Here is a 27,163-nt window from a genome sequence, read left to right on the forward strand (position 1 = left end):
GTGATTCAGACCTCTTCCATGATGCATTTAATAGTCATGTGGCCATCACGTGACACTGCTTGTGAACACCAGCGTGCAGTACTTCTGTAATCTGGGAATTGTTGCGAGCTTCAGGTGGTGGTGGAGGGGCTTGTATTGAAAGGCCCAAATTCACCAAGTGCCTTCAAAACATTTGTCTACCCACCACTACCTTTGTGAATCTCAAAATAATAATAATAAAAAATCAGACAGTATCTGAAATCCTGGGACGAAAGAAGCACTCCCTCACTGCTACCATGTTACCAGCTATGGAGCAAAAGCCTCATATTGTATAGCCTACTTCAGTATTGCAGGAGGAACCAAAAAACCCCAGTCCTAGATCAGGTCACTGTTGTGTTAGGTGCTGTGTGGTTCTCCAAAAATGAAGTGACTCCTCCAAAGTCCGTCTTGCCCTGTGTACAATGGGGGTTCCTCTTTCCAAGCAGCTTTGAGACTTAATAAAGAGGGAAAGGGGTTTGCTTCTTCCTGAAAAGTGGGGTCTGATTACAATATTACAGAATGAGGAGAAGATACTAAGATTTTCAAATGGCCTGAAGGATTTAGGTCCTTGGCTCTTGGTTGAAAAATACTGGAAAGAAGGCCAGTGAGAAATAGGATTCTCTTCTCCAGAGAGAGATGGAAATACAACACTATGTTGCTGGACATCATAAAGGACAAGCTTACTGAGAGGCCCAGCACAGTGGTGCTTGACTGGCTCCAATTATGATCAGGAGAAGAGAGAGAGGAAAGAGGATGCTACTTGTTCTTTCTCACTGTCGTTGGCTAAGTCATAAGGACAAGATCTAAAGGCAGTCAGATCCAAAGGGGAGTTTTTGGCTCCCAGCTCCATTTGATTTCTCTGTGTGTCTTTTTTGTATTTAGTCCTTGCTCATTCTCAACTTCAATTTCCCCAAATATAAAATGAAGAAAATAGTACCCCAAGCTTACAGGCATCCTGAAATCTGCATCTGAAGCTGTCCAGTCCCCGTCAGGATTCAGTCCAAAGGTCCAGTCCCATCCCAAAGAGGCAGCACTTCCTGGAAGGGATAAGTGTGATGTGCAGGGAGGAGGGTTCACAGTCACATGTTGAGTTGTCACCCGGCCGTTGTCATGTCATCACCACATATGTGCTGTATGATGTCTGAATCATTTAGTTCCTCACTGAGGCTGTTGGTGGCTGCTCTCTCCTGAACCCTGTGGATTTTGGATTGAAAGTCTCCTTAAAAGCCAAGGACTTAGCCAACGTGGTGTAGTTCAGTGCCTAGCCTTCTAGCTGTGGGAACTGAGTTTCCGACCCCCGTCCCACTTGGATTACGTAGAAGGACAGTAATAAATGGTGGCTGCTTTGTGACATTGCCAGATGGGGACCATGCTCGCCCGCAGAAGGTATTATCCACTTGTTTCTCTCAAAATAATATTCAGGCTAAACAAGTACTGGGTTCTCTCTGCTACTTGCTGTAGATCTCCATCTGATCTTTACTTTTTATTATTATCAGCATGTATAGACATGAGCGTTTGCCCTGAACCACCACTTCAGTGGCAAATTCTCTTCCTGAACTTCATGGGGCTTGGATCTGGTTTTGTACCTTGTGACTTTGGTCTTTGATTTTTTTCATCCTTCATGTTGTTGGGAATGAGACCCTGGGTAGCAGGTGATCCCTTTAGAAGGCAAGGTAGAGACGCACATTTATGGACTAAATAAGATATATATAGCACAGATGTTTGTGAACCCAAGTTCACTTCATCAGATGCTGTGAAAGGATGAGCAGAAAGCAGAGTGTAGGAAGGAGAGAGAAATCTGAATACAAAAGACAAGGGAGAAGGAAGGTGGGGGGCAGGGGAAGGGGAGAATGTCATAATAAAGGCTAATCCGGGTAATAAAATAATAATCCACAGTCCCTGTTTAAACCACACTTAACCAAGTCCAGTTTGTGGATGATTTCTTGTTCCACAGTTTCCCATTTAAACTGAATTTTAAATGTGTTTTGCCTGAGAACAACAATGATGAGGTCAGTGATACCTTTAGACAGCACAGACCTTTAGAGGATAGGTTTTATGGCTTGATCTACTGAAGCCTTTGGGATGTTTTTTCCTGTTTCCCTTTGTTTCGTGCATATCTCGTCCTTGGCTGTAATAGCGGTATAGATTCTGCCTGATGCGACATTACATCCTTCCTTGTTAGTCCTTTTCCCAGCACATGCTAGCTGCTGGAATTTTTAAAATCCAGAGCCTAAGGTTTTTGTGAACCTCTTCTCTATCAAGTGAGCCATCAAGCTTCAGAAACCCCATGCAATGGAATTGGAAATGCATGCATTTGGTACCCAAGGCTGCGCAGGTTTTACTGTACCCCTTAAACACCTGGAAATGACTGTCTAGAGGTGGGAAATACAGCCTCGTGCAGCTCTCGGCAAGGGACAGCTTCTGGATTACTGTGCTTGAAGATGGACTCGGGCTTCCAAGAAAAGTGGATTAATTGTGAAGTGTCAATATGGTCTTGCCTTTTGCAGGACAGTGGCTATTATTTAAATATTTAGCACATTGTGGGAGACTGACAACTGTGGACTTCTCTCTTGTTAGCACAAGTGTCTGAGAAATGGAAAGAGCATAGGCTAGATCTGTCCTTCAGACATAGGCAAGTACAAAACTCCGAGCATCGGTGAGCAATTCAAGGGAAATAATGGCTTGAGACTAAGCTGTGCCTATACTGGCTAAAGGCTCCCTTGCAGGTTTAGGACACAAACTGAAATGAAGGTGGTTTCAAAGCAACGTAGTCACTTGAGGTCCATTCTCAGCAGTGGGGCATGCATGTATGCACGGTGATGCTGACTGCCAACAAGAGGCATTCTGGTTTGCACGTGGTGTGATTGTACTCCTGGTGTGGTCCACAGATTTTTCACGATGCTTAAATGATTCCCACTTTACATGAATATAAGTGAAATTGGAGTAGGGTCCATCAGAGGACTGCTCAAGACTGCACAAGCAGTCCTGGCAACCTGGATAGTAGCCACTTCCGCTGTACTACCCACTTTCCAGCACCCTTTGTTAGCTTAGAAGGAAAATTCATTCCAGATGATCTAAGTTCCTAGAAACGGGCTTCTCTCAAAATGTGAGCTCTCCACTTATACTGCAGTCTCTGGGTAGGAAACAAGATGTTGATTCCTGTCCGTATTTCCCCCAACTCCTCCCTTTCTGCTCTTTGCCTCTTACAAACCATTCAGCTTCCCTGGGCATCTGCTGCATTTAGGAAAACAGCTAATTCTTCCTTTTTGTTGTTGTTACTACAGGGCAACCATAGATGAAGTGGAAACAGATGTGGTGGAGATAGAAGCAAAGCTTGACAAGGTAAGATGCAGCGGCTTGGGGTGGGAAGGGACTGCATTTAGGTGGACGAAGGATAAGCCTTTGGTTTGACAATGTGGCCCCACCAGCTTGTTCAGAAAGGGACTGTGCTTAGAAAGTCAGGAAACCACTGTGTAATATACTGGCGTAGTACATATGATCGTGTCCTCCTTCTACTGGCTGCCCCAATCAGTGCAACCTGGTGATAGCCAAATTTAGCTGTTCTTTAGTGCAAGTGAATGAAGCTCTTCTTAGCATGGAAGTGTGGCTGTGTAGCTGCTGTGCCAGACTGAATCCCTGGAGATTTCCAGCTGTTAGTGACTTGCTGTATGATGATGAGTGAGTAATTTTGCCCCTCTTCCCTCCCCCCTAGAGCAATCAAGGCAGGGACCATCTCTTGCTACGTATCTACTCAGTGATCTACCGCAATGGGATCCTTCTCATTGTCGAGGCCTCAAATAGAGCCACTCTTGTGGAAGGGTCAGTCTCCAATGGTAACTGCCATGTCTGGTGGTTTGTGATTGTGATGGTCCAGGGAAAATGCAGAAAGAGATGAATGAACTCTTTTACCGGACCAAGCAATCATATAGTTGGGAGAAGATGTCAGACAAGCTTTTGGGCACAAAATGCTGTTCCTCAAGTATGGGAAAGGTGGCTGCATCTGTTCCCTAGACCTGAGGAAGGGCATAGCATGCCCAAAGGTTGCTAGTCATTTGTTCCAGCTGTAGGATTGGCTCAGTAGAAGAAGTCATCAAACAAACCTTGCTCCTTGCATATATATGGGCAGTTTTGGGTCAAGTTTGGTGCCAGGGATGGGATTCATTTGGGAATTGTTTTTTAATAGTATCTTATTGATTTTGTTTTCACTGTAGCAAATTCCTTAAGTCCACTTGCTGTATTAACAGTCCCCCCCCCCCCCTGAAATTCCCTTCTTTGAGGGGGCTTGTGTTGTCCAGTGTTTTGAGGCAAGGACTGTGATTCACAACTCCTGGTTCTGTTCTTATCTCTCCTAACAAAGCCTGACATGCACATACCTCTCCATACCACTTTTTCTTCCATAAGTAAATTTAAGATACCTGCTTCATAGGTACTTTCATCAAGCCCAGCTTGATAATCGTGAATGCTTTGAGACTTGTGGGTGAAAAGCACTACACAAATGCTCATTAGTAGTATGTCTGTATAAGTGAGGAAGTCAGTGTGGGTACATATACCACGATCCTGTGCTGGATATAATTATAAAGGAGCTAAAGCCGAGTGGCCAGACTCCCAGGCTGCTAGCTTAGCACAAGCTAGACCTCCCCCACTGGAAGCCAGACTCTGAAGTTTGTTACCAATTTTCCCCCACTTTATGTTCACATGGCTTTGTAATTTAGGGCTATGTTTATGTAACTCAGATCTGTAATACACTAGCGTACTGCACTGGTATTACACTCCATGTGCACAATTGGTTTACTGGGCCAGACTGTGCCTACTATTTTTTTTCCTGGATGCTGGGACCAGCATTTGATAGAGAAGCATAGCAAAAACACCTTCATGTACGTACCACAAAGAATTCCCTGGATGTAACAAATAGATGCAGAAAAAAAACAAGTCTAGTCTGTGTCTCTTGACCCTGTCACTTTAAGATTTCCAACTATCTATCCATCTGTGCTACTACAGGACTTGATGAGGTCTCTGTCGGCAATTAGCAATGCAAAACCTTCCATCAGCAAAAAATATGGTTTGTAATATCCATGCACTTCGGAGTAGGGGGCAGGGAGAGAAGTGCTGAAAGAGGCTTGGATCTCAGTCAAGAGGCTTACTGATGGAAGGCTGTTTTCCCACCCTACTCCCCTCACTCTGAGACACCAGCCAAGATGTTTCTGAATGAGAACAGACGGACAGAAACGTGGTGGAGGAAGCCGAGAAACTATTGAATTCTTAGCAGAGACTGCATGCTGTTAGATGGAAAGGGAAATCCGGCACAGGATGGGGAAGGTGGCCTGGTTTAAGCCACAAGTTCTTGGAGGTCAGCAGCCTGTAGGAAATGAATGGATGGTTTTAGTCTTGAGTTCTCGGGACAGGTGTCTTCATGTGTTGGTGACCCCCCAGAGAGGCTCAGACGAACCATTCAAGTTGGTTTTTCAGAGACGGGATCAAAGCACATTAGCTGCCTAGCATGGGGAAAGCTTGTCTTAATGGAAGTGCTACTGCCACTGTGGATACGGGAATTTAGTTTCTTGGACTGCCCATCTGGAACCCTTCACTAGCACCAAGATCAGGCCCAGAGCAGTTACCGGGGACTGAGTTAAACAGTTAAATACTCCGTGCATATTTTCGGCCAACTATGCAACAAGATCAGAAATACAAGCTTGGCATCAGGACAGATGAGGTTGACTTGGATCTGAAGGGTCATTGAACTTCAAAGCCATTTCACTTCACTTCTTTTTGGACTCGCCTCTCAATTTCAGCAAGATTTGGTCGTTGTTACGTAGCGCAGCACTCTGTCTAGATTTGCACATGCCCTTATGGTGTTTGCATGTTTTATAGTCATCAGTGGAGATATCCTGAGAACACACCTGTGTCCACTCAAGTGCTTTGTCCTAGGTAACATCAGACATCTGCATCTGAATCAGAAACTGAACCTGCGTTTCCTTACTCTAGTTCAGTGCTCAGCCTACAGTTGCAGTCTTCCTCTCAGGGAAAAATTATGGAATAAGGTACTAGTGTTCAGTGTAAACATGGGAGTCAGAACCTGGCTCTTAAGACTGAATATTGAACTCTCTGAACTTCCTGTGGTTTGGTGGGTTTTTCAGTTTTTAATTGCTTTCTCCAGTTAGAGGCAGAAGCAGTTATTTCTAATGCAGTTTAAATACAGATGCTTCCTTCGCTCACATAGGCTGACCTCAGGTTAGCCTCCAGCTGTTGCAGACTGATTTCCTACCAGCGGTGCCCAAGCTTTCTAGTATTTCAGGAGTCTTTCCAAAGCGAGGGAATGCGATTTCAGAGTGTGCTCAGGTTGCGTGGCCCTCAGCTACTAGCAACACAGCCTTGGCTGTGCATGTGTGCGCACAAGGAGGTATTTTAGAAACCGCCACGTTGCAGAGAAAGCTGGATTTCCTTTCCAAAGGATCTGTTGAACGCTCCTTGAGTCCGTCTGGGCTCCAGATGCAATAGAAGCTGGATCAGTTTGTTTTCTATCTTTGGTGTTGGATGGAGCAGTACGAGCCTGCTAGCCTGTTCTGCTAAAACTTTGTGAACAACAGAATGAGAGAAGTACAAGAACTGGATTCAGAAGCTGTCTGTTGGAGACAGCTGGGGAGATCTGCTCTCACCCCAGGGGCTAAGGGGAGAATTGGTCAATAAATAAAGGAATACATCTCTCTCATTAGGATTAGACAAAAATGACTTTATAATCATTACACAAACAAGTGACAATTTCTTAATTTCCAAAATGCTTGTCCACAGTTTTGCTTTTTTTTTTCTCCATGTTGCCAGAAAGCCCTGAACTGCAGTAAAACATTCTGAATAACCCCAACTTTGTCACCCCGCTGATCTTCAAAAAGCATCTTGACAGACACCCACTTTGCCGAGGTCATCTGATCCCAGGTGTCTTTTCTTCCCTAGTGCCGGGGGGCTGGACCCAATGATCTGTAAAGTCCCTTCCAGCCCCTAACATCTATGACACTAGGAAATGAATACTTCCCTCCTCCCCTCCCCCCCCCCCTTTTTTTTTTGAGCAGCCCAAACTGTGCATGGTGGGAAAGTTGCTTTGGGCTGTGGTTCTAAAATGACAAAGAGAATCCATGAGTTCTTTTGATCTCTTTCCTGCTTTCCGTCAGGAGCTTTGGCCGTAAGCAGAAAAGCAGTCCTAGGGTGAAAAGGTCTAAAACATGCTTAGATGAATGCTGTAGTCAGCAAGCAGTTAGTCTAGGTGTGCTCAGGGGTCTGCGGTGCACGTGGGTGGCTCTTGGGGGCTGGACATGCTTCCTGTAACTGAATTAGGACAAATGGACCTCAAGGAGGGGGGTTCCCAGCAAGAAACAGCCTACAGAAGCTGGCTATTGTGGTTCAAGACTTGCTCCTGGAGCAAGGAAGTGGCCTCATTCTTGCTGTCGGACTGCTCAAGTAGCACCCTGGGCTTCAACTGAATTATTACAGCATGTGCTGGATATAAGCAGGAACAGAAGTGGGTTTGGGGTACGTGGTTCTCCAGCATAACGAGTTGCATACTTGTTTTTAAAGTTGCTGAGCCCCAGCTTCCCTGGAGCAAGGACCTTCTAAAGCCCACCAAGCAAATGTTAAGTCATACACAGTGCAGACACAGCTTTCAAGAGTCCTTTCAGCCACTGTAACACATGCATGTGACCAGGAAAGCAAGAGCTAGCATCCTCCCAAATTGACAGGAATCCCAGTGCCTGGTTGTAGGCACATTATGCAGGTTTAAAACCAGCTTCAGTCCACTGCCTCAGAGGTTATGGTTCATCAGGACTGTAGAATCTCACCACCTCCACCCTTGTTCCTTTGTATGCTACGCATGAAGCACCCAGCTGCTGGGTAACACTCAGGACAAATCGCATGCAGGTGAGCTCTGACACATGGGCCTGGGGGCTGATTAGCATCAACGAAGTGCTTCCAGAGTACAAGTTACCTGCAAACACACAGCTGCAGCTACTCGCCTTCCAGTCCAGTGCCAGGGTGCATTTTGCTGCTTCATCATCAGGCATGTAATCGCATCCCAAGAGAGCTTTGCTGGGCAGGCTGTTTGGCCAGATCAAAAAAACCCACTCCTTCCAAAGCAAGGAAAGTCCCAAATCCTTAGGGGCTGTGCAACAGTTCAGGCTTTTCCCTGGGTGTCGGGGGCTGCTTCTCACTGCTGCCAGGAATTGCAGTTCCCCTGCTAAGTCCAACTAAATTTTTGCAAAAAAGAAATTATTATTTTGCAAAAATGTAGTTGGTCTAATAAAAGAGATCCCATCTACCATGAGTTCTGATTCCTTTTGCCTCTAGACCAATATGGCTGCAACCTGAATACCTGCTAAGTCCTGCACTTCAGATGCAAGGTTTCTGTATTACATCTTCAGGCAGCTACCCTACCTGCCCCTGCTACAAGTACTAGCCAAGAGCACCCAGCACACAGAGCAGCTTACCCAGCTTCCTGCAAGCTCTGAGCTGTCCTCAGATATCCCCAACCAAGCTCTTCTCTGCACACAGGCACCCCAAGTAGGCACCAAGCCCTCAAACTTGGCCTAAGCAGGCCTTGCTGTGTCCTGATGGCATGGCTCTGAGAAGCCAAGCAGGCACAGGTGGGAGTGGAGGCATAAGATGCTCTTAAGGGCCCCTCCTGGCTTGTGACAGCCTGGTTAGACTTCCCTGTTACTGGTGGGGGCTCCTTCCATGCCTGACAATGCGATAAGGAGCCTCCCCTTCCTTTCCTGAGCAGCTGCTGTGTGACAGCTTCATAGACCCTGCAATGCCCCCTGTTCTCAGAGTAGGGCACCCCTTGGCTCTGCAGCCCTCCTCAACCAAACACCTTGGCCATGGCACGTGGGGCATGGTTCCAAGCTTCACTTTGCACTCATGAGGGCCAGATCCTGACTGGGGGTAAATTGGCGTTGTCTCACTGTCTTTGTGCACCCCCAAGGACCTGAGCTGTCTGCAGTGGCAAGGGAGTCATTCAAAGAAGCAGCATGCACCCACCTGTGGCACCACAGGGCAGGAATTGGCCAGGCAAACCTCAAAAAAATGCTGCGTGTTGCAATGGCAGAAATGTCAGCAGACAATAGCCAAGTATTTAGGGTAGAAAATGGACATGGGGTCCTTAATGCAGGCGCTTAGTCAGTAGGAACCCCCAAATAGCACTGCACAGAGCAACGGGAGTGCTAAGTTGGTAGCGCTGTTGGGCTGAGCCTTGAATCTGGGCCCAGACATCCTCCCCTGCTCATGCTACAGGCTTACTCACTGAAGTCATGTGAGTATTATGTTCTGGTCCCTGTTTGAACGTCTGTGCCTTTCTTGAAGACAGCAAAGAATGAGACTTCAGTTTGAATTTTCAGGCTAAGAATAGTTCAGACTAAAATTTGCAAGATGCTTCAGGGGAGGTTTTCTGGTGTCAGTTTGTCTTGGGGATTTTTATTTCTCTCCAGTGGGTGAGTCATGCACTTGGAGCAACCCATATCTACTGCTGCCAGTCAGTAGATCTGCTAACCTGCCTCAAGCTGTATTTGCTTTTGCTTTTAGCTGCAGAAGGAGTCCTGGGTTCAAACCTTGCTCTTACCACAAGCAGCAAGCCTGAGTCTGCAATCTTACTTGCAAGTCCACTTTGCTTGCAAATGCTTTGCCCAACTCCGTACGACTGTCCCCACTCACATCTCTCCCTCCCCTTCTCTCTGCAGCTGGTGAAGCTATGCAGTGGAATGATTGAGGCTGGGAAAGCCTACATCACCACCAACAAACACTTTGTCAGCGGGGTCCGAGACCTGTCTCAGCAATGCAAGAAGGACGAAATGATTTCAGTGAGTCTCTTTGGGGTGGTGGGCAGCAAACTTGTTGAGAGATGGACAACGCACGAGCGAATGGCATTAAAGACAGGAGGGGTATTTCTGGAAACTGGCTGTAATCTGAGCGAATGCAAATGTTTTCCAAGAGAGGCTAGCAGCCCCCATTGCTAGAGGGATGCTTTACAGTGTGAAATGGTACTTTAGGCTGTTATTTATTAGGTTGGTACCTTTAAGCCTGTACATGCATGTTTCTAGGGAATGGAGTGGCAGAATTGAGAAGCAGGACTTTGAACATTTTTGTCCTGCTTACCATTGCCAGTCTCATTCTAAAGCCCTGAAAAGGGAAGACGTAGTGGGGGGGGGCTCCATGTGACTCAGCTTATCTTTCTGAGTGAAATGGGTTCACTTCCTGGAGGGGCCACTGAAAAGGAAATGGCTGTGAGGTTAAATTAATATTTGCAAAGTGCTTGGAGATCATTGCAGCAATATGATAACACTTTCCCCATCAAAAGCAGGGAAATCAGACCAACTCTTAGCCTCATTTGGGGTCATAAATCGTATCAAAATCTCCCATAAATCCATGAGAACCATTTCACTGCTGGCTCTTCAGATGCTATGTATGGTCTAGATATTCTGAATATCAAATCCTTGGGGGTGAAGTTTATGCCTGCTCAGATTTGCTTAAAACCTATGCGTCATTTTAGTCCCACACAGGGCAGATTCAGTGTCTGGAAGAAAAATCCCCTGATTTTTTTTTTTTTCATCGCTAAAAGGTTTGCAAGGGGAACTGTGCTTTTAAGAAGCCAGAATGCAGACAAGGTCCTTCGAATCTGGGTCGGCGAGCATTAGTTATTTAGGAAACACGTAGAACTGTCGTGCAAAAGCAATAACCAGGGGGGTGCTGTGCTCAGCACTAAACTGGAAAGAGGAGGGGAAGAAGGGCAGCTGCTCCATTAACCGCCTGCTTGCTTCTTTCACAGGAGTGCCTTGACAAATTTGGAGACAGCCTGCAGGAAATGATTAACTATCACATGGTAAGGTGCCATCTTACTCTCATGTTCTTTGCATGCTGGGGGCGAACCTGTAATGGTCTTACCTTGTTCTTTAGAGGCTACGTGATGATCTGCTGGTGTTCAGTCAGGCAGCAATGACACCACAGTGGGTCTAGGAGAGTTTTCTTGAAAAGGTCCCATTTTCTGCTTTCTTGGCAGCAGATGTGAGAGAGAGGTTCCTGTCATGTGTAAGAGGTTCTCCCCTTTCTGGGAGGTGTCCAGTAGGCCAAGTTCTGCCTCTGTTAGTCAGTGGGATTACTGCATATGCACAATGGCCAGCAGTCACGCACTGTGTGCATCAGTCAGTGCAGTGGGCTGCATGGGTACATCGATCTGTGGATTTATATCGGCTTGCGTGACTGCTGTGGCCCATGGGGGTCCACTACAGGTGTCGCCGTGTGGCTTGTAGAGGACCGTATGCATGATATTAGTGAGTGGGGTTGGGTGTGGGTCTCCGAGGGCAGGACTTGTCCTAATGTCTTCAGCCAAACACACAGGACTTTAATGCTCTGCACGGTGATGTGAAGAAGATGCTTTCAGCACCATTCCAGGTATTGGGTGCTACAGCTTTGCTCGCCCCACTCTCTTTGTTGTAAGGCTCCTTAGCTTCCATAGCAGGATGCATCTGATGAAGCATCCGCTGTGCATTGCCCATTCCAGCCACCAAAGCTATGCATGGTCTGAGAATTGTTCAAGGCAGCTGCGGCCCTCTGTGGTGTCTGGGGCAGCCAGCAGCGCGTCAGGGAGCAGAGGAGAGAACGCAGGGCACATTTCTCATCCTTGCTTGACATTTCAAAGCTTTCACTGCGGACTTGCAGCCGCCAGAGGGTCAAGGTCATAAAACCAGTGTCAGGGGAAGAGCTAGAACATTCGTCCCTAAACGGAAAGAGCAAACGTGCATAGTCCTGTGGTGCAGATGAATCATTCTTCTTTTGTGATTGTACTGGAGGCACCTTGTGAGGCCAGTGCAGGAACAGATGGGGTCCTGAAGGACCCCCAGCCCTGATGCCGCTCACTTTCAGAGCCCCTCATGGATTCCAGATGGAGAGAGCAAGGCCAGGACACACTGGTTTCCCATCAGGATGTAGCTCTTCCCCAGCCAGCAGAATGACTTGGAGAGTCGCTTGGCTGTTCCCAAAGCAGAATGTGCTTTGGAGCTTTGCACTGTGCTTGAGAGTCCATTTAAATGCAACTCCAAAGCAGGGACCCCAGATGGATAAAGCGGACTATATTAATGCTGCCATAAGATGGAAGGAAATGCCTAGGAGCAGGCTGATCCCCTAACCACGCTGAATCTCGGTACCAGAGCTCTTCCGTAGAGAGATCCTGCTGTCTTCTCCAGACCAGACACATGGGCAGAGTATTTATGGCCCTTGCAAAGTACAAAGGTGCTTCTGGTTCTGAGCCAGCCCTACAATATTTTAAGCACAGAAGCTCATAATCGATTCAAATGTTTTAAACCGAAGAAAGCTTCAGGGTGCCAGTACTGGAGTGACCCAGTTTTATCCCACAGTGCTCCTGTCACTTTATGTTAGAAAGAGGATGATGTGTGCTTTCAGGACTCAGGTTAACTGTATTGGGTGGAAGGCAAAGCAGCAATGAGTCCATTTTATTCTTTGGGAAGCAGGTTGGGAGAGTTAGTTCCTCATAGGACATGCCATGGGGAGGAGGTTAAAACACATGATGCAGAAAGCCAGCAGTGAAGGGCTGAATAAAACCATCTGAGTGTGAGTGCATGTGAGAGAGAGAGGGTAAAAAGGGGTTGGGAAGAGACGGCTGAGGTCAGGTCTATACTTGGGAGCCTTTCCTGATACAGCTGTCTCACCTGGTACACTATCCAAAGTGTTCCTAATGTGGCTGCAACTTGGAATATGAAACTTGTGCATAACTCTGTCTACACTAAGGGATGAAGCCAGCACAGCCGTACAGATCGCACGTCAATCCGCATTACACCAGTGACCAATAAATATAATTATGCTGGCCTCCATTTGTTGTGCAGACCTGGCTTGTGTCTGCATGTAACATGAGAGAGAAGGGGTAAGAGTTTGTAGGGATATGAGAGCGAGGGAAAGGGAATACTTGGATAAGAGACATTGTGCATGAGAGAGACTATCTGCATATAAAAGTGTTGCCAGCAAAGCAACTGCATAACCTATACCAGCCAAAGATTTTTTCCCCCTCCAGTATAACTGCTTTCTGCTAGCACAGCAAAGTCTGTTGAAAGAAAAGAAAATAATATCGCACTCCCAACCAGCACAGATGTGCTGGCAAAACTTTTTAGGGCAGAATGAGCCAGAGAAAGACAGTGATTGATGCACGCCACAGACAGCAAGAGGGGCGTGTGTGCAAAAGAAAGAGCGACAAATGCGCGTGCATGTGTGAGAGCAGGCAAAGAATGAGGACCAAAGACAAAGGCCTGTGTTCTGGTAGAGGCACAGGATCCAGTTGCCTGCCTTGTGCCCACAGAAGGTTGCAACATCCTAGTAATATTTAATAACATGCAATTTACTGAGCTACAAGTGCCAAATATGCAACCTCAGAGGAGACTGGCTAATTAAAACCAGTGTAGCGACCACAGAGGATGTGGCAGAGAGGAGAGGGAACTACAGCTTGCAGTGAGAGCTGCATTTAGGCCAGCTGACTGGCAGCATGAGCTAAGCTCCTCTTTGGTCAGAACAGGCCCAGGCTTTGAGTCTTTCCATCTTCTACTTTGCACCAACCGTTAGGCGCAGGCTTTCCCCTGAGGTCCACCCAGGCTCCAGTGATGGTCACATCCATATGCTGGAGGACCGAACAAGGTCTCAGAGTCCTTGTTGTGGGAAATTGCTGCTCCATTTTAGTTTCATTAGCTAGTCTGGGCCAAGATCCCCCAGTGTGACTAGTGCCTCTGTTTTTCCAACTTGAGACCCTGTGTTGGGGCCTGGTTCTTGGCAATGCTGAGCACCCACCCTCTGAAAACTCAGGCCCCTGTAAGGAGTCTCAGTTCAAACTTCCACACGTGGAAGCACCCGAATCACTAGGCACCTGGATGATCTTGGTCTCTGCTTTGGCTGTGGATCGCTGCATAGCAGAGTCACTGTCTTAGTGTCTTTCCTTTACCAGTAGACAAGATACTTTGGCAGTGTGGTAGAAGTGGGAATTTTTCAGATCATGCAGTAGTGCAGGGGAGGGCTGGATTCTGAGACCAAAGGGTTCCTTCTTTTCTTTACCCTGGGCGCGTCTATGCATTGATTAGTGCACTCTTGCTAATGAGCGTTAATTCAGTGGGAGCTTTACTGTTGAGCTTGGTGGGTGCAGGGCTGAACCTGAAACCCCCCCACAGTTTTGACTTGTGTAAAGCTGGAAAGGGTCTTTTGTTAATGAGTAGGTGAGATGTGCAGGGTTTTCTTAAAACTGTTGTTTACCTTAGCTCTCCAGGGTTACACCCCAGAGGTCCACGTTATCCACGCTAACAGTGGCAGGGGTGAAGAGTACGGAAGGGCCATCTTTATAACTTTGTGGTGCTTCTTGTAGTCCAACCCTTTCCCTTGGAGCCTTCACTGTCCTGCCAGGAGCGCTTCCCAAATTCCCAACTGCCTGGGAGCATGCTTTTCTGAAATGCCAGAATCTCACTTTCACCAGCTGCATGCACAAGGGAAAACCCTTGTCTGAACACTGGCTTTCCACGTGCTTTGGAGCACATCAGTCATCCCTAGACTGTGCTTCAGCTTGAGAGCCTTCTGCAGGAAATGTCTTTGGAGTGACTGTAGCATTTTGAGTTGGCCATGGTGCCTGTACAATTTACAGTTATTTTTAGTGATTCTGCTGCTGTCTCTGTGTGTGTGTGTGTGTGTATGAATATCTCGGTTCATCTATGTGCAAAGATGTCAGCTCTGAAGCAGCAATCAGTGCTTACTCCAGGCATGTGTCCAGGACAGTATGTACAACTGGAACAAGTTGAAAAGAAGGAAGAATCCCTAAAAACAGTTGGAAGAGCTTGTTCTTAACTTTATTGCTGGAGTATTGGCCTGGAAGGGATCCCTGCATCTAGGCCAACTCTGCAAAATCCACATAGGAGATGCTTTAATGAATGGGGAGGACTAGCAAGCTGGAGCTTCAAAGCATTCCAGCTTTTATATGGGACATAAGCAACGGGGAAAAATGCTGACCCAAAGGGATATAGGAGCAAAAGCAGCATCTTGTGGTTAAGGCACTGAGCTGGGATCAAGGTGATGAGGGATCAGCTCTCCCTTTCACCATTGTCCTCCACTGTGATCGCAGTCCAGTCCCTTTTTGTTGCTAAGCGTCAGTTTCCATATCTGTAAAATGGAGTTAATTTGGAGTGAGTGTTGCCTAGATATGTACATTAATGATGCTGATGTGCTCTGGTGCTGTACTGACAGAGGCCAGGTAAGGACTCGGAGAAACAGGAACATCTTAATCAGTTTTTCCCAAAATAAAGGGGATGGTAGGGTGGGGTTAAGAGCAGAGGGGTGGGGAGAGCAAGGGCAACAGGCTTAATCCATATAGAAAAGCTAGGAACCAAATTCTGCGCTGGCCTCTACCAGTACAACCGTGCTTCTTTCTGTGGGATTGCACCAGTGTAAATGGAAGGAGAATTTGGGCCTTGCTGCCGGGTGGAGTTCAAGGAAGGCACCGTATGAGAAAACAAGCTTGTTCCATGGAAAAAAAAAAACCCCTCTCTCCAGAGGAATCCCAAAGCCTCAACCACAGTCAACCTACTTAGCTGAGCACTAGGAAAATATGGTGCAAAGAGCAGCCTTGCATTGATCAAAGCCACACGCTGCGTAGGAAGCAATCCGTCTCCTCCAGCCTTGATACCAGCTGATTTGGAAAAGTGGAAGAGGAAGCAGGGAGTAGCTGGTGGCATTCTTGCTTGACCCTCCTGGATACAGATTGTTGCCTGTGGGGAACCAGGAACACAGCGTGGGTCGGTGGGGGTGGTGTGTGGCATGCCGCAGGCCGGATGTGCTGACCACCAAGTGTGGCTCACGTGGGCGACTGTTTATGGAGAGTGTGTTTGTTTTTTTTTTTAGAGAGCATAGAAGAGAAGGCAAGACAAGAAGACACAATGGCCATGATAATAAAGGATAAGGTCAGGGTCTGAGATACCTTGAACTCATTATTCTTCATCCAGGCTTGTTGGCTTTGGCTGAGTTTGCAGGGAATGGTGATTGCTCTCAGCAGCCCAGAGGAAGTGTTTCTGTAACATGCCAGCAATATGGCAGGGAGACTAATTTCACTGCCTGCTCTGGAGAGAATAACCTTCCAAAATCCTAAACAAAACAAGACATTCCTTCTAGAAATGTATGCTTCAAGCCACGAAATACAAAGCTCAACTGCACCGTGGGCTGTAGCACTGGTTCCCACTCGTGCTGCAATGCTGACATCTTGAGGCATGCTGCAGCTCTTGTTCTCATTGGTGGTTTCAGCCGAGAAGCCAAAGAGTGACTTGGTCAGTGGGTCTCCTCTAAGACAGGCCCAAGACAAGATGGTGGTGAGCCTGATTCTTTCACTGCAGCTTCCCATAGTATGGATACAGAGGGAATTTGCTCCTCCGGGGTGGTCGGCTCACCCCTTCCCATGGCAGAAATCATTTTTAGGATCATGCAGCCTGCCCACTTCTTCCTTCTAATGTCAGTCCAAAGGTCTGATTCATGTGTACTTTGGCCCTTTGATGACACTTGGGCTCTGTTAGGAGGTCCACAGTAGAAATGGAGAAAAGATCTCCATTATAAAGGATCCCCCACCCCAAGCACCCTCATGGCAAAACTTCAGCACCTCCAGGAAGGAAGCATTACAGGTCAGTAATTAGAGGAGGTGTTTTCCACCCCGCTGCTGGAAAAGTCTGATGAGACTCCCCTTCTCTTGTGCTAGGACAGTGCTGCGCCATTCCCCAAAGGGAGATCAAAGGCTGCAGGGGATAAGATTTTAGAACAGTTTATTTTATGTTGTATCCTTATTAGGATCAATGCATTCTTCAGCTAGTGCACTGCATTTAACTGGGTCTTCTCTGTGAATGGACCGACTGTAACTTGTGCCCCTCAGGAGCTTAGGGGCAGATTTTCCAAGGCACTCGGGGGTAGTTAGGTACATGGCTCCTAATGAACTTGCGTGGGAAATTGTATCTTCTCTTTACAGTGTGAACAGCTTTCAGCCAAGTCTTGAGGCCCTTCTTTGGGGAAGAATCTTGGCATTTGATTCCCAAATCATGTCACTTCACCCAGGGTCAGATTTAGGCTTATGCTACTTAAACTACAGCTTTGGGCCTTACAATACGAGGAGCCTCTAAATAAGGAAAAAAAAAAACCTGGACAATTTCATTCTAATATGACAAAAATATAAATCTACATGGCTCCACAGTTGTTATTCTTACCGAGTTCATAAATTTGTGCAGAAATAACAATAATTCATCTTAAAATTTTATGAAAATCCGTTTTTGGTGGGGGTTTTTTTTTTTATTTTTATTGTATTGGGGCCTCTTAAGATGGACATAGCTTAGGTCCTCAGCATGTCATAATCTGGCACTGATTTCACCTGCTGGATGCTGAAGGTCTGTATCCCACCTATGTCCTACATAAATCCCCCTGTCCAGTCCATGCTGGACAAGTCTCTGGAGCACAATGGGAGGCTGCACTGGCTGGAGTTATGTCCTTACACAGAGTCGTCTACCTTCCTAGTTGCTGAAGTCACTTCTCTGCTTCCCCTGTGCTGCTCCTCTGGTTGGGTCTTCGTGACCCAGGGCAAGGAAGTAAGTTGCCCGCACCTGCAGCAGAGCAATAGAGCGAGGGGTGGCATCCTGGGCAGCTGAAGCCCCGCAGCTCCCTTTCCATGCAGCTTGCAGGAGATGAACAATTTTCTTTTACCCTCTGGCACAAACTGGAATTTTGCTCTAGGCCCTTGTGGTTCCCCCTGCCCCTTCCCTCCAAAAACACCAGCATGAATTAATTTGGACTATGGTTTGCCGAGTCCTTTCATGCTGGAAGTGCTCCTTGCTTGTCTGCAAACAGATGCTACCCTGTCAGCTGCCAGCCACGGTCCTGCCCTTCAGTGTGGCCAGAGGCCAAGCTTACCTTTTGGGTTTAGGCTGTGGAGAGCTGCAAGGCTTCTGGGCACTCATCCCCTCCTTTGAGGCACTGCTCCTCTGCTACGGCAGGGCCTGGCTCCTCTCTACCTGCAAGGTTGAGGGAAGACCCAGGCAGCCTGACCCATAACCACAGTCCTGAGAGTCACTGCTCAGCCAACGAATGACTCCTTGCTAGTCTGTGGCATCTCTCCTGAATGCCATCGATGGAGTGTGTCATTGCTCAGTGTCATGCAGGGAAGTGCATGGAGTGGCTTTGGAGCTGGCCTGGATTGCTCTTTCCCTTATTCCCTCTCCATTTGTTCCCATCTGTGCTGCTCCATGCTCAGGCCAGTAGGCATGTGATGCTTGCCCGATGGCACCTGAAGCTGCTGTGCAGTGCCCCCTTGCTATCCCTCTCCCTGGCTTCCATCTGCCCCAGAGAAGTATACGAATCCCTAAGCCAGATCTGGCCCCTGGGACCTTTTGATTCGGTCTGTGGACATGGGGCTTCCTTTGCATTTGGCAGCAGGGAGCTTAAGCAGCCAGCTTATTCTCCTGCTACCGTTGGGAAAAGCATGACAGCACCTGGGTCTTCGCCTCTGTCCCCGACCCCCATGCCTCTGACCCCAGGTGACTCAATCTGGCCCACATCCTTAACAGGTTGCAGACTGTTGTTCTAAGGCATGAACAACTTGCCGGGCCATTAAATGTGAGAAAACAACCTTTTCCTCTTTTTTTTACACAGAGCCTGGTAATCATAATTAAATGCAAGTGTAATGAGATCTGCTTGTAGCTAAAGGAGCCAGAAGGCCTCTGTCAGTTTGGGATCGATAGCTTTATGGCCTGTGGGACTGTGAGCGAAGAGGCTGTGCAGTGGTGTTTAGAATTACATCAGTGCAGTAGCTCACGGATGTTTCCTACAGACCATTACTCAAGAGTATTAAAACCACACGCTTGAACTGGAGAGGGGTCCCCCAGCAGCAGTGCGATTAGAAATCCCAGTTTCCTTCCATGCTGTCAAGGGCAGTTGTTCTGCCCAGTGGAGTCACTTGTCTAATCAGACTACAATGCTACTGTAGAGGTAGCATAATCCTGCCCAGCGCGTGCCAAGAGTGGACGCAGGTGCCTGTGCTTTGTGCTAACCGCTTCGTGCTGCCCAGATTAAAGTCTGTGCAATGCGTCCATTGCTCAGGGCTGCAGCATCACATTAAAACGGTGAGAAGATGACGGACAGGTTGTAGGAGGGGGAGGCAGCACAACATGGAGCGGCTGTGACTTGGCTCTTCATCAAGGAGCAGAGGTGATTTTACCATCACCTACAACACAAGCCACATATGGGCACAAGCTGGAGCTGTTCTGATGTGAACAGTCTTCCCCAGAGACCTCGGGCAGATGGAGGGGTCAGAGCTGGACTGAAAGACGACCTCTGGGCCTCCCAGCACCACTCTGACCAGAGACTAGGGTGGGAGGTGGGGGAGACATGGGTGGTTTTTCCTCTTCCCCCTGATGTAATCAGGAAGGACTGGAGGAAGTTTATGGAAGGAAACTGTGAAGAGGAATGGTGCTAGGGGCAAGCAGTTGCCCCGGTCTCCAGGCAGCAGGGGAGTTGTGCAAGTCAGAAAGCAGACCTCATGCCCTACCCTCTTCATGAGGCCAGGAGACAAGCCCCAGCTCTGCCTCTGGGCCAGCTCCACCCATTTTAAATACAGCTGGGTCCAAACCACAGAGTTTACACCCCACTGCAGGGGCATTCGTACCCTGGGCTTCACCTGGCTTAAAGTGACTGATCCCTAATCCTAGCCACACCATAGCTTTCAGGGAAATTTTGTTCAGGCCAGCTCTGCTAGCAGCCAATTCCAGCTGGTCCCCTGGGTGGCTATTTACAGCAGGACTTGCTGTGCACGCAGGGGATGAGAGAGACTTGGCCATGTAATACACAGTGATTCATCCCCCTGCTGCGGATTTCAAAGCCCAGGAGCAGAGCTCCAGTCGCCAGAACCCATGAGAGGCAATTATTGAAGGAATACGTCGGGGCTATAAGGAGACGTGGATCACAGACCCTTCCAGAGGGTGTTTCTGGTTGCATTATAATCCACAAGAGCTGCCCGAGCCACAGAGCCCTTCAGGGGAAATTCTGCCTGTGAGAGTGGGGGTTGAAAGCACTTTGCCTTTATACCTCATTCCCCCTCCAGTAGCATTAATATGAAAGGAGAGTCATTTGGGGCTGATGGCACTTCTGTGGCCTCCTGCTCTATGAGAACGTGCTAACAATATGTATATGAAGTAATAAACCATCCAGGAAGGAAGGAGCGAGTGTGAACATCCATGTGTCCATCTGTGGGGGGGAAAAAAAAAAGGATGCAGTTTTCAGGGCAACTTTTTATGAAACTTTCTCTTCGTTGCAAAAATGGCACTGAAAAAAAATCAAAATAGGGAAAAATTTCCTCCAGCTGTACTACCTGCCTCTGTAAATAGTTTTTTTTTCTTTGTCTCGGTCTGTCTGTCCAGATCCATACGTACCCTTTTATCAATGAGATTAAAAAAAAAAAAAAGAAAGCACGTGCCAGTGAAAATGCGGGGGCAAGATAATTACGTGGGCTGAGCCCAGTAAGTCCATCCATGGCAGTGTTGGAGCACCAGGCTCTCTTAGATGCAGAAGCTGTGACATTAGTGTTGCCCTCTGCAGCCCAGCCCTATTCTCTCTGCCTCATCCAAGCTTAAACAGCCCCAACCATCCCTCCCTCATCAGTGTGGCTTGTCAGGGGCATCCAGCAGCGGCCTGCAAAGGAGACTCGGCTTCTCTGAGCGAGCCAGGAAGCATTTCCTGCTGTCAAGGAAAAAGCCACCCAAGCTGTGATGAGTCAGTGAGGCAGATGGCAGATGTCACAGGGCTGCGGGTGATTATGTTTGTAAGTGAAGGGAGAGAGAAATCTAAAGGACAGGCAAAGGGAAGTCCTCCAAGCTGCTTGCCCCTCACCATACTGATGGGATCCAGTGTAGTTTTCTACAACACATTAGGCCTATGCTAGAAGATATGAGTTCCCGTAACACAGAACATGTTCACGGATGCAGAATTTCTGCTTGGCACTGTGACATCTCAACATCTATATCATTATGTCATCACGAGACACTCAGCCCTTCAAAATATTTCGGAGGAGTTTAATGTCCCGAAACTTTTGATATCGCTCCATCTCAATCAGATACGGATCTACTGGGTAGAAGAAAGCTTTGGAGCTTGGAGACATACTGGATCCTTACTAGTGAATCACCCTAAGGTGGGTGGCTGGCTTCAGATGCATTAAATACAGGCCTGGGTGGTTCAATAAACTATTTGATTCACTTGGGTCTGAAGTAATGGACTGAGAGCAAGTTTTCTCACGAGGTTTTCAGAACTTCCTGCTCCTGGTTGAATAATGCAAGGCTTTCAAGGGATATCAGGGCTGCCTCTTCAGTACCTCTGGAGCTCAAGAGAAACAGAAGGGCCAGAAAAGAAGGAGCAAGTTATCTGCACTTGTTTCAGATTAGAGACAGAGTTTGTCTCTGTTTCCCTTCCATCTCGGCATGGATGCTCTGGTTGCTTCTGATTTCACCCCAGCCCCTCTCTACAGACAAGCCCAGCTAGCTGCTGACTGGGAGGAACTGCTCGTGCCTCACTTCACATAGCTGGAAGGAGAAGGACCGAGCTGAGCCCTAAATTGTTCCCAGAATGCATAAGACTTCAGCAGAGCTCAGGGACTCTCCGGTTAGAGACCTTGTTGGATTCAGGAACTTGAATGGCAGGGAAGTAAACTGCAGCAAGCGTCTGAGGCTGGGGAGACATGCACCATATGGTGTAATTGTTTAATTTTGTTCCTTTGTTGGAACAGCCTCGGTGGTGTTCACATGCTCTTTCCACAGGCTGGTCTGCCCCACCCAGCTTGGACAGATCACACACTGCTGAGCAAGTAGTCACAGAAGGCATATGTGAAGGGAGAGGAGACCATCACAGCTGCTAAATAGTGCAGCCAGCGGAAGAGAAAAGAAAGGGGCTTAGATGCCAGGAGCAGACTGTGCCGAGCCAACTACAGTCCTAGCTCTGACATGTTTAATAATTCACAGCTGCCTCGACCGCAGGGTGGGCCGCTGTTCTGGGAAACGTGGCAGCTACCTTGACCGAGTTGTGTGTGTTTCTCTCTCAGTTGGTAAGGTATCCAGTATCCACCACCCAGCACACCAGGGGCTCGTGGGAACTGGGAGATAGAAAACATAAGCCAGACCTTGGGCTGTTTCTGGACCCAGACAGTCTCAGGGCGCTTTTTGCTGGAGCAAAGATATTTAACACGACGCACTGGGCAAATTGGAGAATTACATTTCAGCTCCATGAACAGCTCTGCTTCTATGAAGAAATGTTACTTTTCACTTCTGGCCCTAAAGCTTGTGCAGGGTGACTCTGCTTTGAAGAGAGTTGTAATGTCCCATCTCAGAGGTGGTTGCATGGGCTTCTGCTTTGCCTAGCAATTAGGGTAAGCTTCTCTTCTTGTACAAAGTAATCCTCCCAGTTCATTTACTCGGAGGCGAAAGCCTTAGCGATATGGATCCTCCCCTTGGACGCGTCCAGGCATCAAGATAACCACGCATTGTGCTTCCTGATCCAGACTCACTGCTCCCGGGATGAAATCCTAGCCCACTAAGCTCAAAGACAAAATGTCCCAGGACTTCAAGTGGTCCAGGAACCCACCATTTTCAATGCAATGTGCATTGGCATAGCAGCAAACACAAACAGTGCCTATGTCTTTGCAGTTAGTGGGGAAATATTCAGGGTCTTGCTTTTTCCCCAGATGGATAAGAAGTCTGTTTGCCCCCCCTCCATCTTTGTGCGGACCCTGTGTGCTGTTACCAGAGGTGAGTCACGGACTGCAATCCCCATGGCTAGGCTGAGGGGAGGAGAAAGGGTGGGGTGACACATAGTCTGGAAAATCTTAGCCCAAATGATTTATTCTGAACATGCCTGGGAAGTAAGAACAAGCCAGGGAATGATTTTGGATGTAAAAAGCAACCCTGTAAAACTGTTTTCATTTCATCTGCTAATTTTGTTTTGAAAATCCCATGGAGGAGCCACTGGTAAAAATTTCCCAGTTGACCTTGGCAGGCAAAATAAATGAAGAAGCAATATGAGAAGAGCTGGTATCACGGAGGGACTCTCAGCATATTTATTAAGAGCCTTTGCTGGCATGAAATGCCTATCCATTATGGCTCCCATCACAACACCATCTAGCTATCTTGACTCAGGCCTGCGGGGACCACTGCTAGTCAGAAGCGAGGGGCTTGGGCAGAGCTGTGTGGGACCTTGGGCTGAAACGGGAGCACGACTGCAGGTCAGGAGGAGAGAGGTGCTTGGCTGAAGAGGGCTGGGGATGCTGGCAGGATACCTTTCTGCACGATGCCTGGCTTCGGCCTTGTTTCTACCCATACTGAATACACCCACAGAAAGTAGTAATATTGTGTGCACTATAGAGACATCCTCCCATTCAGAAACTTTGCAAGACCTGCCCCATCTCCCAAGGCAGGCATCAGTGTGCAGAGCCAGCCTTGTCACATCCCAACTGACAGACACCCCAGCTGATGTGATCAGGACACTGGGATCACGGGCTGTTTGCTGCAGCTCTAAGAAACCATCCCTAGGCTCACGCGTGCTTTGTTTAATGCACTGCCCTGGCATTTGCGCTATCCTTCAAGCTGAGCAAGCCGATCCGCCAGCTCCCTCCTTTGACATTACATCCCTTCCAATCTACTCCTGCTCTGGAGCTTACTTGCTCATCCCCCCCAAGTGAGCCTGTCTGCACTCTTATGGCCAACAGCATCAAGCGTCCGCTCTCTCCGACTCCAGCAAATGTGTCACCCTGCCGGAAGCCAAGCGTGGAGGCTCTCCAGATGTGGGTGCAGGTGGGGACCAGATGGCCTCGTTGCTGTTTGCCTTTCCGTGCTCAGCGTTGCAAGCACAGTGAAGCGCCATCAACACATAAGCATCGCTTGGGGAGCAGCCTGCATGGGAAACATAGGCCAACAGCTCTTGTAGTATTTTCCAGGAGGGCAAATGGGTGCCAAAAGCAGCAAAGAATTTACATTGGTGAAGCCAGGAAGGTGGGTGGTCCAGGTCCTACCCCGCCTTCCTCTTGCATCTGTTCATATTTAGATGCCATTCCTAGCTGTTTGTATTCAGCTAGGCGGTGGCACCCACCCTTGCTTTATCCTTGGCTGCAGTCGTCTGCATAATGAATGTATTTGAGGGTGCAGCCAATACTATTGCTGAAACCTCTTATCCACAATCCTTTGGGCCTTCTCTTTATTTTTAGTGGCTGGCTACTCAGTATTTCTGATGTGTTTCTGTCCTAATAGGCCCTGACCCGCTGAGATGTTACATTAGGATGTGAAGTCTCATGGTACTGTCAGAATGTGTCAGGCAGGCACGCCACCCAAGGCCATCATTCCCTCTCTTGGTAATGGAAGTGGATTAGGAGGCACATAGCTATAGAGAGCAGATGTCCCACACTGCTGCCTTTGCCTACAAATTATTGCACTGTTTGGATCGTATCTGGTAGTCTGTGAAGCCCTTGGAGATATTGGTGTGACTGTAATACTGTTTTATGTATCACTCTGAGCTCTGTTTCAGTGGACTATCAGAGAACAGTGTTTTCCCTCAAGCAAAACAAGCATAGTAAATGCCTTGTTCTGACCAGTTTTCACCCTTAGACTAAGGGATTTAGGAGCACAAATCCAACTGAAAGACAATACAATTTATGTTCCTAAAGCCCTCTGGCACTTTTGAAAAACCTCCTTCCTTAGCTCTAACTGGCTCTTTTTGGTGCTCTTGCCAGCTGTTTGTTGCTCTTCTATTTCAGACTTCAAACATCTGGATTCCACTCCCAGATCTGCCACTGGTAGCCATAGGCTGGATATAGGCAAGTCACTTCCCTTTCCCTCAGTCTTCTCATCTGTAAAGTGGGGATAAGAGGAATGACTTCCTTTGCCAAGTGCTTAGTGATGAAAAGAATTAGGGATGGTGCATTTAGAGCCAGTAATTATCCTAAGGGTCTGCATAGAGCACTAGGAGATCTGAAAGGGTTACTCAGAGCTGATAGGTCCTTAGAACTAGCCCTTTCACTAGATTTAATATCAGTGCCTCTCATGGTAATATCTGGGTTTTGTGAAGATTGCATCCATAAATCTCCTATGCAGTAAATGATCAGAATGCTTTTTATTGACCTAAAGGTGCAAGGTCCCAGTCCTGAGGCCAGAATATGCTCTGCACAGGGTGAAGTACTCAGAGGACTTGCTCTGAAACCCAGTGCTTCTCTTGTCCTCAAAGCAAACAGCTACCTTGGGCAAAGCCAGCTGTGCTGGGCACAGTGTCTGCTGCGGTGGGTGGCCTGGGGTGGGATGACGGCTTCTTCCTCCCAGAGACAGATCCCTGGCTGGGAAGGCCGAAGCTCTGCAGTTTGCATCTCATCAGCTGCCATCTCACATAATGACCTGCATAAAAAGATGCAGCATGCACTTAGACAAGGGAGGGAGGGACAGCCGTTGCAGGGGGCATGGTATGATGTCTCAAAGCTGGGGCCTTCCTCAGCCAGGATTGCTACTAGAGGCAGTGGGAGTCAGGGCTGCCCCTGGGTGCAGAAAAGAGTTGAAGTGGGAACAGGCGCTTTTACTACAGGGGGGTTAAAAACATCATTCTTCTGCACCGCGGCCTTGCCAGAGTCTCGTGGCAGCGTCACAGACATTGGCTGAGAGCCTTCCTTTGAACTTACTCTTGGGGCTGAATCAGCCTTCAAGGAAAAAACTGCAGCCAACATTAAGCAGAATAGCAGGATTTTGGAAGAGAGGACTCACACTTCAGGGAGAACCCTGGACAACCCAGTCTGAAAAGGTTCAAGCATGGGCCAAACACTTGGCATGAGTCTGGCAGGTCTCAGTCCTGTTCCCATTGAACACATGCCCTCCACATCCATAACTGGCTTTGGCCATAAGAAGTGCAAGGGGTGAATGGGACATAGGAACTATATGCACCCCTTTGCTGGTACTGTGTGTCTCCCAAGTCAGGGCTTAAGGTCCAGGGGTGAAGAGGCAGATTGAGAAGAAATGTCCCTTTCTGTAACCTTCTAAAACTCAGAGCAGCAAGATGTGCCGGTGTTTGGTCAACACTCAGCCCTGAGTCGTACCTCCGTTCCCTGAGATGCTGTGGAACGTGGCCATGGTATCTCCAGTGTGTGGAGAGCTGGTGCTTACAGGGGAAGACTGGGGTGTTGTGCTCCTTGCTGTGGTGTGTCTTCAGAGCCCAGTGTCCCTACTCCCTGGGATCATTCCTAAAATCTGGAGACTGGGTGCAGTTTGAGGTGATGGTGCCCTCTGCTGGCAATATGAAAAAGCTGGAAGCACCTTTTGCAGACAAGGTTCTTTGGGTGAATCTGATCTCTTTTATTAGACCAACTTAAATAGTTGGAAATTGTTTTCTTGGCAAGCTTTTCAAATTTAAGATTTTTTTCCCCAACTGTTCAAGTTGCTCTAATAAAAGAGACCAGATTCACCCAAAGAACCTTGTCTGCCTGTGTCCTTAGATCAACACGGCTACAACCTACACCCCTGGAGGCACCTTTTGAAACTCAAGCTCCTAAGGAAAGCACGGGTACAAGTGGCCCCTTTCTGCAAAAGCTTGGGAACCCTGGGTGTGTGCATGTTAAGACATGCTGTCTTGGGGACGTCGTGACCTTCACTGGATCCTGGAAGGGAGAATGCAGAAGGCTTCTGCTGAGGGACCCTTGAATGCTAGTAGTTCAAAATTGACTGTGGTCACATCAGGTAGCAGGCCTTCTGCCAGCGTCCCACCACTCAGCATCCTAGAGAGCACTTATTGACTCTCCCGGTCAGGATTGTAGTCAATGCCTCTGGGGAGCCAACCTGTTTTTCTCAGCATAGCCAGATGCAGCAGCTCGGCATCTGCTGTCTGTTTGTGCAATGCCACCTTGCTTCTCCGAAGATTACTCAGGGCACCCAATACATTTGCAGAAATGGGGGAGCCAACAAGCTAGCTTTGACAAGGACATGCTCTTGCTTTCCACCCTCGCACTGACGGCTGGCACCCAGAAGCTGTTACCTCTGCATTGTTCTCTATGTGGGAGGCTGTGCAGATGCCCTACATGGCACAGTGTTTTTGAGTCGGCAGAAGTGGGCTG

The 27,163-nt window shown here is 48.0% G+C and overlaps 1 protein-coding gene across 1 annotated transcript in view; it reads left to right on the forward strand.

Annotated features, from left to right (window-relative positions):
• ACAP3 (ArfGAP with coiled-coil, ankyrin repeat and PH domains 3) overlaps positions 1-27,163 on the forward strand; it is a 101,351-nt gene that overhangs the window by 12,067 nt on the left and 62,121 nt on the right. Inside the window, exons 3-5 of the mRNA XM_019541740.1 lie at positions 3,303-3,360; positions 9,732-9,851; positions 10,817-10,870. Coding sequence (XP_019397285.1) covers positions 3,303-3,360; positions 9,732-9,851; positions 10,817-10,870 — 232 coding nt within the window. The remainder of the gene's footprint in view (positions 1-3,302; positions 3,361-9,731; positions 9,852-10,816; positions 10,871-27,163) is intronic.

The sequence above is a fragment of the Crocodylus porosus genome, unplaced genomic scaffold (assembly GCF_001723895.1).
Source record: "Crocodylus porosus isolate Cpor-Errol unplaced genomic scaffold, CroPor_comp1, whole genome shotgun sequence".
NCBI lineage: Eukaryota > Metazoa > Chordata > Crocodylia > Crocodylidae > Crocodylus > Crocodylus porosus.